Here is a 16,023-nt window from a genome sequence, read left to right on the forward strand (position 1 = left end):
TTCTTCTTCTTTTTTTAATCATAAACAGCAGTCATACAAGCTCCTGTGGCCTAACCTGTTTTATTTTGTTCACTACAGTGTGTTACAAGTTCACAAAAGTACATTCTCAAAACATGTCTACTGTAGTGTTTATTCAAATACGTTTTTCCTTAGTAGTTTATAAAAGATGTTTCAGAAATAATGTGCTCTAAAAAAGTACATTTTGCTTTTACTGAAAAAAATTAAAGTTTGATCAAAAGTGCCATATGTTATTGCTGAAGCAGAGTTATTTTTTAAGTTAATTCAGCAGAGATACAGATATTTGTTTTCTTTGTGCTGATTAAGTAACTGAAGACAAAAATGCAGAAGGTCAGTTTGTACATCCTCTGAGGAGCACAGGCCAATGATGAGGACTAGGTATTCTTGTCACCATGATGAATTTCTTCGGCTTCTTTCTTCTTAGATTTGATCCCAAAAAGACTGAGGATCTTCACCAAAATCAGGTCGACGATTTCCTCTTCCTCAGAAGGCTGAGTACCAGAAGAGTAATTTCAGTTATTAAAACTTAAACCATATTTGGTGCGTGCAATGTTATTGACTTCACCTGTAGACTAAGGCCGCCTTTACATTACATGGTTCAAGTGACCCAATTCCGATTTTGTCCTCCCATGTGGCACAGATCGGATATGACCCACGAACGTGTAAGCAGGAAAAAAGCCCATGGATTCCGATATTCTCAGATCGGTTTCAGGCCTCATTCATACGTGGAAATAAATCTGATATGAATCTGTTACGTGCGTTTGAAAGTGATGGTGGCGAATAAACCGCAATCACTCTTTTCAATGGAGCAAATGGAGGACGAAGGCTCAACTCAATGTTTTGCTGACCTTTAAAGCAGGGGCGTAGCCAGAATGTTATTTTTGGGGGGTCCCGTCTTTAAATGAGGGGGCAACATATATATATATATATATATATATACAAATTTTATATATACAGGGCCTATTCTGGTGATGCGGTGGCGACTCATGTAACATGTAAGGGTGGCGCTGCCAATAAAGCACCTAAAAGCGGTCACAACCGGCAAAAGTAAGGATTGTGAATATGAATATAGCAAGGAGATATTTTAATTGTTTATTAATAAACAAGTGTTTTCTTTGTCGGCTAAGATGAAGTTGACGATGCTGACTCGCGATCTTCGCAGTAGTGAACGAGCCAGAGAAAATGCATTACATAAGCAGAGAGCAGTCTGTAGTCTGTTTTTTTTTCGTTTTGAATTGTTCTGTTTAAAAGTAGACATGTGAGGAGGCAAGTAGGCTACCTTATACGCTGAGTTTCGGTTCATTAATGAGACGAGCTCCAGTTCACGCGCCGGCGCCTCCGTTTCTTATCTATCGTCTGCTATATTTACTTCTTATTTATTAAATCCAGGCAATTGGTTGGTGAAACATTGATTAAAATTAAGATACAATTAATACAAAACGAAATTCAGGTTAAAGAAAGGTTTTGTGCTTTCTGTTTGATGTCTCTGTGAAAGTTTTAAAGTCTTAAAGTCATCTTTAATCTTTTAGTGCCGCTTTCAGAGCGCTCACGTCCGTAACATTGTTTTTTCCTCATAAATGCAAACACGAAAAATAAAATAAAATGAATATTTTATGGACTGTGGAGACTGAGAGCCAACCCTTATTCATCCGGTGGGTAGTATTACTTTGGTTTGCGCAGTGTAATTAACAATCACAAAATAATTTTTTTTTTTTTTTTTTTTTTTTTTTAAGCAATCAAAAATCTGAGGGGGCCTAGAGTGGCTACGCCACTGCTTTAAAGATGATGTGGAAAGCAAAAGATTGTATTCTCATTTTGTCTGTATCCCTTGCAAATCGCACCGTTTTTACTTCCTTTTCAGCCTAAGCTTTTCCAGGTCAGTACGTCTACCTTGGGTTGTTCCACCAAGTACATAATGTAAAAGCAGATATAGGATATGGGTCACTTTTAAAAGAAGATAATGTCAATCGGAATTGGGCATCAAGACCTGCAGTGTAAATGCAGCTAACAGTAGTTACTCGGTATCAGTCGTTAGTTAGACTGAAAAATGAAAGTGACTCATAAAACACCTGGTGATCCTGCTGTTCTTCACTGAACGCCTCAAGGATGACTGAGACAAAGAGGGTCAGTATCACAAACGTAATGAAGATGACACAAGTGGAAATGATGAGAGCGCCGAGCACGGGATCAGATTCCATCACCTGTAGAGATAAAGCAAAAGCTTTTCGGTAACACTTTACAATAAGGTATCATTTGGTAACATTAGTTAATGCAGTAAATAACAATGAGAAATATATTTTACAGCATTTGTTAATAAAAATGTTCTTCGTGTTTGTTCAAAGTGCATTAACTGTTAACAGATACAACTTTTGATCTTAAAACTGTACAAGTAAACATTAACTAAGATTAATAAATGATGTAGAAGAATTCTTCATGTTAAGTAATGGAGTTAACTAACGTCTTACCAGCTTTTCTGTGTTACTTTCCCAGTCTTGGCCTGTAAATCATTTTACATACCTCATCATAATTGAACAAGCCAAACTGCAAACTGAAGATTGTCTTGAACGCATCTGGGAACGTTTTGTACGAGTACAGCTTCCATCCAAATATTAGATTGCACTATCGAAAACAAATAAATGGTATTGAAATGCACCCAAAATGGAAGTCTATGGGGCAGCTATTCAATGTTTACTGCATAGACTTCAATTGTAATGTGCTCCTGTCAAAAGATAGTTTTTGGCTTTTTTAAATATAAAATCTTGTTTTTGTTTGATTTACAAACTGATGAGCAAACAGAAATTGTCTGTGGTACTGTGGCTGCTTATAGAGCTAAAAGGTGTCTGTTTTTCAATGTTAAGACACGTTTATGAGCCAAAACAGTATTTTAAAGTCATCATGAAATTTTTATTTTTTATTTTCTCTGATTATGTATTTACTGGTGTGAGGGCGGGACAACATGTCACTCACATGAGAGTGACCAATAATAGCAAAATTAAGCCATTCAAACAAACCGATCAATTCCCCATGGACAAAATCAAGTCCTGCCCTATATTTTTTTCTCATTTAAGAAGCTGTTTCACTTGGTTATACATCCCAATGGTAAGAAAAGGCTACCACAACTTCTGTTTCATGTTGACTTTAAACTGTTATTGACAGTAAAAATTTGTTACCCCTTACAGAGAGAGAATAGGCCAAGAGGATAATGAAGATAACCACAATGAAACTGGACATTTCGTTCCATGCCCGCTGCAGTGAGGAGGTGATGAGGTGTAGTTTAGGGTTGAGTCTCAGCAGATGCCAGAGTTTCACACAGGCCAGGAGAACCAAGAAAGCCATGAGATATCCCAGTGTAGCATCTATGACAGCTGTGTCGTGGAAACTGGGAAACCTAAAAGACAGGAATAGCATGTTCAGTTCACCCATCCATTCTCCAAACCTGTCGAGTCGTGGGATGTTCAATTCATGCTCATATCAAAACATTAGAAAGAAACGATCTACTTACTGATCTTTGTCTTTCTGGTAGTATTCAATGTCTTGGTCTCCCTGCACTGTTCTCTTGATGAACACTGATAATGAACTCCAACTTAAAATGATGATGGCCAGGTCTAACAGATTCCACTTGTTTTTGAAATATGCCCATTTCTGCCGCTTCAGCAGCTTTCCCTGTTCAACCACAAATGTGAATGGTTTAATATGAGCATTGCAGTTTAAGGAACGGTTCACCCAAAAGTTCAATTTCTATCATTATTTACTCAAGTACTTCTTTATTCTATAAAACAAAAGAAGGAGATGTTTAGTAGGGGTGTAACGGTACACATAAGTCACGGTTTGGTACGTACTTCAGTTTTGGGGTCACAGTTCGATACTAGTACGGTACAACAGGAAAAAGCAACAAATCCCCAATGCTAGGTTTATTTTCATTTATTTTGAACAGACAGAAGTGCAAATTATAGTTTGATCCACCAAGCATTTAGTCCCCCCTAAAGTAGTTGGTACAGTTCAGCTTCCTTTAGTGTATTAAAGGGATAGTTCACTTTGAAATACATTTTTGGTATGTTTTAGCTTACCTCAAGGGCATCCAAGATGTAGGTGTCTTTGTTTCCACAGTAGTTTCAATTTTGATATTTTTAGGTCAAACCGTTCTTGTCTGTCAGTCATATAATGCAGGTCTATGGTCACCACCTCAAAGAGCATGCACAGAGAAGTCCAAATTAAACATGATTTAATGACTCGTAAATGTTAGTACACATTGATGGCCTAAGACACGAAACGAGCGGTTTGTGTGAGAAAACGAACAGTATTTATATTGTTTTTACCTCTTGTAAACACAGCCACATCCAAGTGATCTGAGATCGCCGGCGCTTCGGTCTGTGCGTTACAAGAGGTAAAAACGATATAAATACTGTTTGTTTTCTCACACAAACCGCTCGTTTCGTGTCTTAGGCCATCAATGTGTACTTACATTTACGAGTCATTAAATCATGTTTAATTTGGACTTCTCTGTGCATGCTCTTTGAGGTGGAGACCATAGACCTGCATTATATGACTGACGGACAAGAACGGTTTGACCTAAACATATCAAAATTGAAACTACTGCGGAAACAAAGACTCCTACATCTAAAGCTAAGCTAAAACATATCAAAAATTTATTTCAAAGTGAACTATCCCTTTAAGCACTAAACAGTAAACAGAATGCACTTTTGCATAGGTTATATTTTTTTGTAGGGCTGATCATTTGGTCAAAATCAGCTACAAACCTGAAAAGCATCTCTTGTGTTATAAAAGTACAAAATAACTAGAATAATGTTTCTAGTTCATGGAAAGACGGAAGGAGAAAAAGAGCCTACTTCACCTTTCCAAGAGGAGACAGTGAGTGAAGCGGAACAAGATACTTTCCATTTCCAGGACACGCATATTTCATCACTGCATCATGGACTGTAGTAGCGAGACTTCCACGACACAAATCATTATAACAGCGGAAACAACTTAAAATACTTAAAATCGTTTGTTGTTATACAGATAAGTGTAAGACAGCATTCGAAACTGTAAAGGGTCTATTTTTATTTGTGCACACTCACAATAAAAACAAAAGATTGTGCTTTTGTAAAATAAAGAAATCCATCAGATGCCACTTTCTGCCATCCCGGTTTCCTTTCCTGTGAAGTTTGTGGAGCGCGTCACAAAAATGAATTGAAACTCGGCGTATAGGCTACTAACAAGGTCTTGGCCTGTCATCTGAACGATTGTTGCGTAGAGATCATCTCTTCTTCTTCTTCTGCTTTTTCCTGTTTTGGCGGTTAGCAAACAGTGTTGCATTACCACGTGCACCCCCTTCTGGATTGGAGTGTGGATCGCCTGTGACTGACTGTATTCGTCGTCTGACTGCATGCACTGAACCGTGAAGTCCGTACCATGACGGTTTGGGACGAATACATGTACCTTTACACCCCTAATGTTTTGACTTGATCTTCAAGCTACTCTTTTCTATATAAAGCAAATGAATGATTAGTCAAGCTCCAAAAATACTAAAAAAGGAATCCTAAAAGTCAAAAAGCTCATATGCATGACATTCCAAATATTTCAGTTTGTTCCTTGCGAAAAGCTCATGAATGGCTTAAGGGGAGTTGAAATATAGTGCACAAGTCAGAAGGTCTACTTTTATGGTTTCTTTTTATCAGTTTTGGAGCTTGACAGACACTGGTCATGCTTCACTTTCATTATATTTGAAAAGAGATCTGATTCTTGTGTTCTTCAAAATAAAGCTTCTTTATTGGCATCGATGGTTCCATGAAGAACCTTTAACGTCAATAGAACCTTTCCATTGCACAAAATGTTCTTTAAAGTGAAAAAAGGTTCTTTAGATTATTATATATATTATATATTATATTATATTTAGAAAAAAAAAGTTATTTTAAGAATTGAATACTGAAAGGTTCTTCGGTTAACTCAAAATGGTTCTTAAACAGTGTTGTGTGTAACGCGTTACAAAGTAACGCGTTACAGTAACGTAACTACTTTTTCGGGTAAAAAGTAGTGTAACGCGCTACTACTGAAAATTTGGTAACGAAACGTAGTTCCTTTTTTAATTCGGCGCAACGTTACTTTCCCCAGGGACAGATTATCTGTCCCTGGGATTTGACAGCGATCTCCGTCATTTGATAGATTTGACCGCGATCGCCATCTCCGTAGTGAACGCCCCAGAGAGAGAGATGCACATAATGGATTACATAATCAGAGAGTAGCCTATTTCTTTTCGTTTTGAATTGTTTCGTTTAAAGACATTTCAAGCTTAAATTCTATACGTTGAGTTTCGGTTAATTTATGGTGAGATGCTCCAGTTCACGTGCAATGCAAGTGACCACGCCGGCGCTTCCATGATTATATTGTCCCCTTTATTTGCTTCTTACTTGCAGGCATTTGGTTGATAAAAAATTGATTAAAATTAAGATACAATTTATACAAAACGAAATTCGCTTTAAAGAAAGGCTTTCTTCAAAACAAAACTTAATGAAGTGGTCAAAATCATGTCTGATTGACTCAATGTCTCCCGATATATTGCGCATCCATCTTACTCGCGCTGTTCACTTTTCATAATCAGCATAGATGGAAAAAAATAACATTATAATATTTTAACAAATATGAAACTAAATGCGCTTATTTAATGGCTACAACACGTAGGCTATAGTAGGCCTACAGACTCTCGTGTATTGCTGCACATTCATTTAATTCTGAATTTTGCACACATAAGTTGAAAGGCATTTGTTTACGTGCATAGTAAAACATCTGCAACATTTATCAAGTTCACGGATAATTGTGCGTGCATTTATTAATCATTATGATACTAAAATCATAATAAAGTAGGATATACTATGTACAAAAAATCAGATGAGCCCAGAATATGAACGCAACGTGTTTACTTACACGTTAAGCATTTTCCTCCCATAGAAAACCATTATAAGAACGCTTAATTTGGCTTAATGCAGATTAGAATGTCCCCTTATTATGTCTAAATATCAAGATAAGTTTTCTTTTTTTTTCTTCACCATGCGGTTCAGGACTTCCATAGAATACAGCCTGAATATAATTACTTCCAGAAAGGATTTTTGGGGGTGCTAACGGGGTGCTTTGGTCTTTCTTGGGGGCTTTCTTTCTAGCCCCTCCCTAGCGCCGCCCATGCATATGCCTAGCCATTAACCGGCATTTCTTCATAAATATTAACATTTTTGATAAATGCATTATGCATTTATGGCATTATATATGGCATTATGCATAGTAGAACTTTGTGTAGGGCCTACACATTTAGGAACAGATATTGGGTTCTGCCCAAAGTCAAGCAACATAAAAGTAACGTAAAAGTAACGAGTAACGTAAAAAGTTACTTTCTATATGGGGTAACTAAGTAAAGTAACGGATTACTTTTTTAAAGGAGTAACGAGTTACACTACTTTTTAAAAGTAACTTCCCCAACACTGTTCTTAACTGACATTCACTGTGAAAACCCCTTTTTGAAACCTGTATTTTTACTGAGTATTTAACTTCAATTTTCAATGAAATTATGCTTTCAGAGAGCTGACCTGCAAAAACATGTAGTAGACGATGAAGAGGAAGTAAAAGACCTGAGACGCCATGAGAAACGATTGAAAGCCACCTGTGGACTGGTAGAGACGGACACTCTGCACCACGCTGCGAAACTGAAATGCGCCTGAAAAATAAGAAATGTCAGCTCAGCTTTGCAATAAAACATGATGGTTTTATATATATGGGAATGATTGTTCTTTTTCCTCACCTACTGCAGTGCTCTCCAGTATCAGCGTGACAATGCAGAACAGGTTGACATTAGCGTTGTACACCGTAAACTCTGCAAAAACCGCCCTTGTGTACACATCCAACCAGGTGGAGTCAAATAGATATTGAAGCTTCCTGTTGGTTGAAAGGAGGCATGTCATTAGTATAGTATGCATAAAATAAACCCTTGTGAAAAAGAAGTATACTTTTAAACAGAGTTTTTATTATGTCAAGAATATACTTAAGTGTAAATGGAATGGAATGTTTTTCAGACTACATGCTACTCAATAAAAAAAGTATTATAGCTTAAATTTATGTTAAATCCATTTAGCTAAACCTTAGAGTGCTTTTTAGACCCACTCAAGTAGGGCTTAATTACATCATTGTATGTAGGCACAGTTTCACAGACAGGGGTTAGATTAAGCCAGGATTAGATCTTAGTTTCTTTCTTTCTTTATTTTATTTATTTTATTTCAACAGGGACAATGTGCAAAAAAACATTAATTAAAGATGCTTTGCACCAGATTTAGCTTAAGCTAATTTCAATTAGGACATTAGTTCAATTAGGACATTTAAGTAGCTTTTATAAACATGCCTTAGAAAAAAAAAACATTACTAGTGTGGATCTTGAAACAAAACGGGCACTGAGATGTTTTAAGATATGTCAGGGCTTTAAAGGTAAAAGGTTTCATTTTTCTGTAATAAAACTTTCTGTTATCCCAATTCAGTGTGCAGAGTCACCTAATAGTGAGCCTTTGGCTGCATCCAAAATCGCATACTTGCCTACTATATAGTAGGCGAAAATAAGTATGTGAAAAAAGAAGTATGTCCGAATTCTCAGAACTCATAAAAGAGTAGGCAAAAAGTACCCGAATGACCTACTACTTCCGGCGAGATTCTGAAGTGTGCATATGATGGACACTTTACTATCCCATGAGGCCACAGGAGAGGATATATGAATGGAGGTGAACTGATGCCGGTGGGTCATGATAATGACAACATGGCAAATGTATTCTTTAGGGGTGAGTAGTAATACCCCGGACATTGTGTCAAGATGATTTATTACCCTATGATTGACAGGTGGGCGGGGCTAACCTTTGACCTTCCGGAGTGTGTCCCGGAGGTCGCTTTGATCTAGGGATGACCCTTTGACCTATCGCTCCACCACGCTGGCTTTCAAATCGGTAGCGGTGGCGAAATGATTAATGTCGTGCTTTTTCATTAAATTTTGAAAATGTTTGTTAAAAAATTCCTTTCCCTGATCCGTCTGCAATTTCTGTGGGACACGGCCCTCTTCGAGTATAGACTCGAACGCTTTAGTAACCTCAAACCCACTCTTATTCTTCAACACCCTCGTCCATGCGTGTTTGCTGAAAACGTCTATGCAGGTCAGCAGATATTTATGACCGTGATTATCCTGGGCATAAGCGGACATGTCGACTAAGTCGGCCTGAAATTGAGTATCGACCCCGTATACAATCACCCTATTTCGTTTGTAATTTATCGGCGCTGTTTTGTGTAATGTGTAAGCATCCTCACCAGCCAGCCATTCTGAAACCTGTTTATCGGTCAGACGGACTCCGCTATCTTTTAAGACGGCATCTTTTAATCGTTTTTTACCCCCTAAAGAACCGGGGTTGGACGGTGTATAATAAGCCTTTTTCATGAGGTCAGACATGATGATGATGATGATGATTCAGCTACTGTGAAAGAATGAGAGGTGAGGGTGATTTCAATCAATCTTTTATTAAAAAATAATGACGTCACAGGATAAAAACAGTAGGTAAAAACTGATTATAATAGAAGACATTAAGTAAAAAATGGTTATAATGACATAAGCAAAGTAAAAATGGAAATAATAGAACAGACAAAATGGTTATAATAACAGGTGTACACAGGCTACGTAAAATGATTATAATAGATCTAAGTAAAAAAGGTTATAATACCATGTATGGATGATCAAAGTAAAATGGATATAATACAACGGTCTAATTACAATTAGAATCTAGCCAGAATAAAAAGTCACGGAACACAAACATGTTTTTGTCTGCGACATAATCGGTGAACAGTTCAATAATTTGGTCGACGTTGTTAATCAACTGACGACGTTCGACCATCTCCTCCTCATCGTCACTGTCTAATCGATTTGACTTTTTCACCAAATCAATACATACATCGGTTACAAACGTGACCATGCACAACGTATCGGTGACACCGATGTCAGACGGTGAACCGTACATCCAATCGAGAACATGTTTTATCATATCACAGACAGGCAGGTTGTAGTGGTAAAGACATGCAGAGATCATACAGTACCACGTATTGTTAGGACTAAGGCCTCTTACATGTTTCATGTTTTTCTTGAGATTGGCCTCACGTGTAGTGTCGTCATCATCACGTGGAATTTCAAACGGGGAATCGGGTGCGTCCTCAATAATCTTGTTCATAAGACCGATGATCTGGTCTTTGTAATGATCTTTAAACATGGAAATGAGGAAGTGCGCCAGACTGCCCGCAACACCCATGTCGGAAGAGGTTTGATCACTGGCCATTGACGATTGAGAGTAATTCCCAGAGATCAACGACGTCGTGGACTATTTCCCTACAGGGTTTGTCCAAAAGTCTCCCCCTGATTTCTTCCAGCTTGGCTACGATGAATGGCTCGTCTTTTAATTCGCGCAGAATAGCTCCGACTGTTCCTTGAATTCGGTGGGATCGAGATTTTAACCCACAGCGGTTGAGGATGATGGCGATGATGGAGTGAAAATGCGGTTTAAACAGTTTGCCTGTCAGTTCATCAAAGTGTGTGTCGAAGAAGTAGTTAGGGGGCTCAAACAGGCATGAATGTTGCAGCTGACTTGGATGGTCGATCGCACACCCCTCACATTCTTTCTTGATCTTGTCACCGATGAGATGTTCCAGCAGTATCACGATAGCTGCTTTTACGATTTTGAATCCAGCGTCGCTGAAACAGCCGTCTGTAGTGTCGAAACTGGGTTTAGCATCCGCATCAGACGGTATGGTGGGCATGTAAGGTCCGTAGTCTGCACCCAAATTATAGCTCCAGTCCTTGTGTAGGTCCGATGGTGAGCCGTCGCCGTTAGTCAGAATATGGTCGAGAGCGTTGTCGTCGAGAATGCTGCCGAAAGAGATTCCGCAGCTGCACACATGACTGGGGTCTGTAGCGTTGTCTTCTGCCATGGTTTATATATGTTGCTCGGGTGGGTCCGGTCGCCGGAATTTATGTGGGATGTAGAGGAGGGGCGGAGTCGTTCTAGCATTTCAACCACGGTTTGTAAAGACGCTTGGGAGGGTCTGAAAGCTGAGCTTTACGATGACTGTAGTGAATGGGCGTGGACGGTCTAGTAAATGAACTGCTCCGTGCGCATCTCTCAGGGTTGAACAGCTGCACTTTGATTTTGTTGTATCCGTCGTGCATGTCACACCATTTGAACAATTTGTTAATGGCTGAAAAAACACTACTCAGCAGATCCAGATCGCACCAATTGAACAAAAATTGCAATTCATACAGATCGTGATGCTCGCTAGGATCGATGACTCCTGACCTTGTGCTGTTGAGCTTTGTCTTGTCTTTACAGCAGAATATGTAGACGGAATCATCCGACTTCTTTTTAGTATGGTCGCCAACCAAACGGTACCGGACGTTCGGAGTCACCCCGTCCCATTCGGCGGTGTACAAAGGCTCTTCGCCGACGTCGTGCAGATCCTTCCAGACAAATTTGTAAAATAGAGACCAGTCTTTTTCAGGAAATACAACGCAGGCGTCTTCCCCAGGCTGGAACTCATCCACACCATCGGTGGTGTAGAGCATCACAAAACGCGAGGGTTTGTGAAATTTGTACCCGAATACGCGGTTACTACACATCGTGTATTCAGCTTTAGTCCATTCCGTATTTTCGTGGAGAAAGTTTGTCAAACGCATGTGACCCGCGGGCTTTTTCGGTGCCATAGTCAGACTTTCCATCATCACGCGGCTCAGCTCCGTGTCGGGGGTTTCAGGGGAGGATAAACCGTCCATACTCACGTAGCTCATGTTTTCCCCGCTTATGGCTTTCTGTAGAACAGCCCGACAAATTTATAGCCCCTGCTTCAGGAATGCGGAGGGTATCATGTAACACACCCACACACACACACACAGATGCAGTGACCATGGCTGTCATGAAAAAAGGCCGGTGAGCAAGAGAGTCACTCGGAGGAACATCTTTGGGGAACGTCTGATAAAGTAAGATGATTTTATTTATTGCACACCGCTTCAATGTTTTATTCTATAATACCTCCGGATCAAAGACAACTGTCAAAATAAATGATTATACACCCACATCAAAGACAACTGGCATATCCAGATCAAAGACAACTGGCAACTTGACGTATAATAGAAAGGGCAATAGGGCAAAGACAACTGTCAAAATAAATGATTATAGAACCACATCAAACACACCCGGCATAACCCAGATCAAAGACAACTGTCAACTTGATCGATCGATAGGTCAAAGGGTCATCCCTAGATCAAAGCGACCTCCGGGACACACTCCGGAAGGTCAAAGGTTAGCCCCGCCCACCTGTCAATCATAGGGTAATAAATCATCTTGACACAATGTCCGGGGTATTACTACTGGGGTGGGAATCTTTTACCATCTCACGATTCAATTCGATTCCGATTCTTGAGGCCACGATTCGATTCAAAATCGATTTTCGATTCAAAAAGATTTTCGATTTAAAACGATTCGATTTTATCCATAATGATTTCTAATCGGGTTTCTGATCATGATCTACTCTCATCTGCTTTGCTATACAGAATGACAAACGGAGACCAGTGTTTCCTCTAGGATTTTTTCCAGCTGTGGTGGCAGGCCCATTTCGCCAGGGGGAGGGGGCGTGGCCCATGAGTGATATTCCCATTGGCCACGCCCCCTTACCTCAGGTGTTTAAACCTCCCCTAAGCATTATAACATTATAACATGAAAGGCTCGAATAAGAGCGGCAAAGCGATTATGCGCATCCCGTGCGCAGAATGATGCACTTGAAGCAACGTGAAGTCACAGCGCGCAGCGCTCCGGATTGAAAAGTTCAAAGCACAAAGCGAAGAGATTATATCTGTCTATCTAAGCTTAATGTATTATATATATGCAACAGTTTATTGAGCATTTTCTTTTAACAGTTTTAAATTTCAGTTACAGTGCGCATGAAGAACAATTCATAGCGCTCTCCAGTGCTGTAGGCCTAATCTAACAGACACCCGGGAGAAAGGATTATGATTTAGAAAACGCTATAACGCGACGCGCTGTGTTTGAATGCTGAATGGAGAATGACTGAGGAGAGATGAGTTTCTATTAACTTTAACTAACGACTTAAATATTCATTTTTACCTCAAATTATGCTATTGAATGACTTTAGAAGTCTTGGAATATAGTGCAAACACTTTATGGTGCTTTACAATGTTTTTTATGCCTTTAGCTTAACAATAACACAATAGTATGCACATTAATATCGGACCTCACTGAGAAGCTGCAGCCGTGGCGGGATTATTTTAGGTGTGGCGGCCGGCCACGGCAGAATGAATGTAGAAGCATCATATTTAGAAGCTTCATAGAAGCATCCATATTTGCTTCCTTTGATTTGCCGCTCACGTTCAAAAACCGGCTGCGTGCATGACGTCCGGACGTCCCGTATCGGCTATAGTTACAAAAATGGAGGCGAACAGCCAGCTGATTTTATTTATTTATTAAATCGATTCTTGGACATTTCAGATCGATTCTGAATCGTTGCAAATGAGAATCTAGATTCTTCTGTGAATCGATTTTTTGGCACACCCCTAGTATTCTTTGGGATGTGCTGGAAATGGAAAAGACTTTACAGAGGGATTGACTCTTGCTTTGTCAGTACAAGATCTTGACCAAAAATGAATGTACCTCTTGATGGAAATAACATCTCAACATTTATTTCCATCAAGAGCTGCATCAGTTTTTGGTCAAGATCTTGTAATGAAAATGCAAGAGGCGAACTCAGTAAAGTCTCCTCCAGCACTTTCCAAAGACTTTCAATGAAGTTAAGCTCTGGACTCAGATGGGCCAATTCATGTGTGAAAATGAATCTTCACGCTCCTCACAACCATTCTTTCACAATTTGAGCCTGATGAATCTTGACATTGTCATCCTGGAATATGGCCATGATGAATGAATGAATAGCTACACACTCCATCAGTTAGGGTTATAAGAACTTTTGCCAAACATATAACATGCTAAAAACATAATAATCACTGCAATAATAATCTAATCATAGACTCTTAAGCATTTGCTTAAATCCAAACAGCAACTTTTTTTGGCGTGGCAGTGTATAGAACATACTTTTTTATTGGCCGTGATTTACTTACTTATTTAAAACAAGTACCTACTTAAGAGAGTATGCGATTTCAGACGCAGCAACTCTGTTTGGTCCAACTAAAATTGAGGTCGTATTTATGCGATTACTCACCTGCTCGCGTTTTGCCGGTCAGAACCGAGGTCCATAACATAGCCTCCTCCTCTATAAAGTGCAATCATACCCCAAACGGGGACTGCTTTGAGCGTGGACTGGCTTTGGTACTGCCAAGCTGTGACGGTGTCCTCAGAGCCATTTACAAAATTAAACTCTTCCCAGCCTGGACCGTAAGAGCCCATGTCCTCATTTTCCCAAGAGTAAGGGGCATTGCAGTGGGGAACAGCGTGACGCATGGACTTAGCAATCATGCAAGAGTCTCTCGTCACCCTAACTTGACGAAGACGAGCACCGCCAACAAGTTTTGAGTTTCCATCCGTTATAAAGCCTTGGAAATGAAAATTAAGTAGGCATTAAACACATCAGTCAATAACGTGGCTATTTACTGGAGCTCAATGGGTTTAAACTAAAGCTCTCGCTAACCTCCTGATAGATTTTTTTTCACTACTATTTTGATATTATAAAATGGGAAGAAGATTTTAAGAAAACCAATCTGTTAGGAGTCTTTAAAGATCTGATGGCCCAGAACTACTTTAAATACAAATTAAAGACGATTGTTGTACACTGAGATTTTCTTGACAAATCAAGATATTGGAACTACCTGGATATTTTCCAAACAGGTTACTAAGAAGTACACTATTAGCCCAGGAGAACACATCATTGTGGTTCATACTGTCTGAAATGCCATTGCTGAAGCTCTGCCGGATGTGGTGTGTGAGGTGAAATCCATTTTCATCTCGCTGACCATATGCCACCAAGAGCAGCATCCACAAGAACCCCAGAAAAACTGCAAAAGAAAATACAGGTCTGTGCACAACCGTTCTTTTACATAGTCATTGGCTGAAAGGGAACAGTTGTTTTTCCTACCTAAAATCTCCATGATGAGCGCCCGTGCTTTCTGCTGTTTGACCATGTTTCTCTTAATCTTTTCAATATCACTGGAAGGTGGAGGCTCATAGAAGCTGTGTGTACAATCCCTCTTAGCAAGTCGCACTCCATTGAGGCCATCTATTGAAGAGATCGTGATTGAAAGTAGCAAATCACAAAGATCTGATTAGGCTCTTTAAAAATAATATGAGAGACATCCCCCTATGAAAAACAAGTGCACTTTAGCATACTTTTAGAAATAGTATTATTACGGGAATAGTATCCTTTAAAAGAGGATTTCATAATTATTAGATTATTATTATAATTATTAAATTATTTCATAATTACTATTGTCAAAACTTAGAAATCTACAACTTTACAAATTTTCTGAAGAGAAGAGATCGCTTTATATGATGAACAGATTGAATTTAGTCTTTAACTCACATATAAACATTCAACTCACTCATAAGTTGTGGTAAACGGACCAAAAGCATGTTCGCTTGACGTGCGAGAACCATTGAGGTTCATTCTCGTGTTACACAGCCCGTTTGAGCTTCAGAAAAAGGTTTTATTTTCTTATCCTATGAATTATTCTCTTGCGTCAAGCAGGTTCGGTTGAGCTTCTGTTTATGTCCGCTGATCAATGTTTAAATGTGAATAAAGGCCTAAATTCAATCTGTTCATCATGAAGAGCGATTAAGTCTCTTCAGAAAATTTTGACTAATCCACTCAATTCATATGAATTAGTTTTACGATCTCTTTATGAACTTTATGAAGCGTCAGAGTGGTAGTTGTGTAGCTGTCAATGGAGGGACAGAAAGCTCTCAGATTTCATCAACAAGATCTTCATTTGTGTTC

At 39.2% G+C, this 16,023-nt stretch overlaps 1 protein-coding gene across 1 annotated transcript in view; it reads right to left on the bottom strand.

Annotated features, from left to right (window-relative positions):
* Positions 1 to 300: 300 nt before the first annotated feature.
* pkd1l2b (polycystic kidney disease 1 like 2b) overlaps positions 301 to 16,023 on the bottom strand; it is a 51,645-nt gene continuing 35,922 nt past the window's right edge. Inside the window, exons 24-33 of the mRNA XM_056265781.1 lie at positions 15,166 to 15,306; positions 14,900 to 15,085; positions 14,296 to 14,626; positions 7,805 to 7,938; positions 7,593 to 7,720; positions 3,521 to 3,681; positions 3,196 to 3,406; positions 2,536 to 2,637; positions 2,088 to 2,219; positions 301 to 509 (exon numbers count right to left, since the gene is read on the bottom strand). Of these exons, the coding sequence (XP_056121756.1) occupies positions 393 to 509; positions 2,088 to 2,219; positions 2,536 to 2,637; positions 3,196 to 3,406; positions 3,521 to 3,681; positions 7,593 to 7,720; positions 7,805 to 7,938; positions 14,296 to 14,626; positions 14,900 to 15,085; positions 15,166 to 15,306 (1,643 nt within the window). The 3' untranslated portion in view covers positions 301 to 392. The remainder of the gene's footprint in view (positions 510 to 2,087; positions 2,220 to 2,535; positions 2,638 to 3,195; positions 3,407 to 3,520; positions 3,682 to 7,592; positions 7,721 to 7,804; positions 7,939 to 14,295; positions 14,627 to 14,899; positions 15,086 to 15,165; positions 15,307 to 16,023) is intronic.

Source organism: Rhinichthys klamathensis, unplaced genomic scaffold (assembly GCF_029890125.1).
Source record: "Rhinichthys klamathensis goyatoka isolate OS25496 unplaced genomic scaffold, OSU_Roscu_1.1 h1tg000240l_1, whole genome shotgun sequence".
Classification (NCBI taxonomy): domain Eukaryota; kingdom Metazoa; phylum Chordata; class Actinopteri; order Cypriniformes; family Leuciscidae; genus Rhinichthys; species Rhinichthys klamathensis.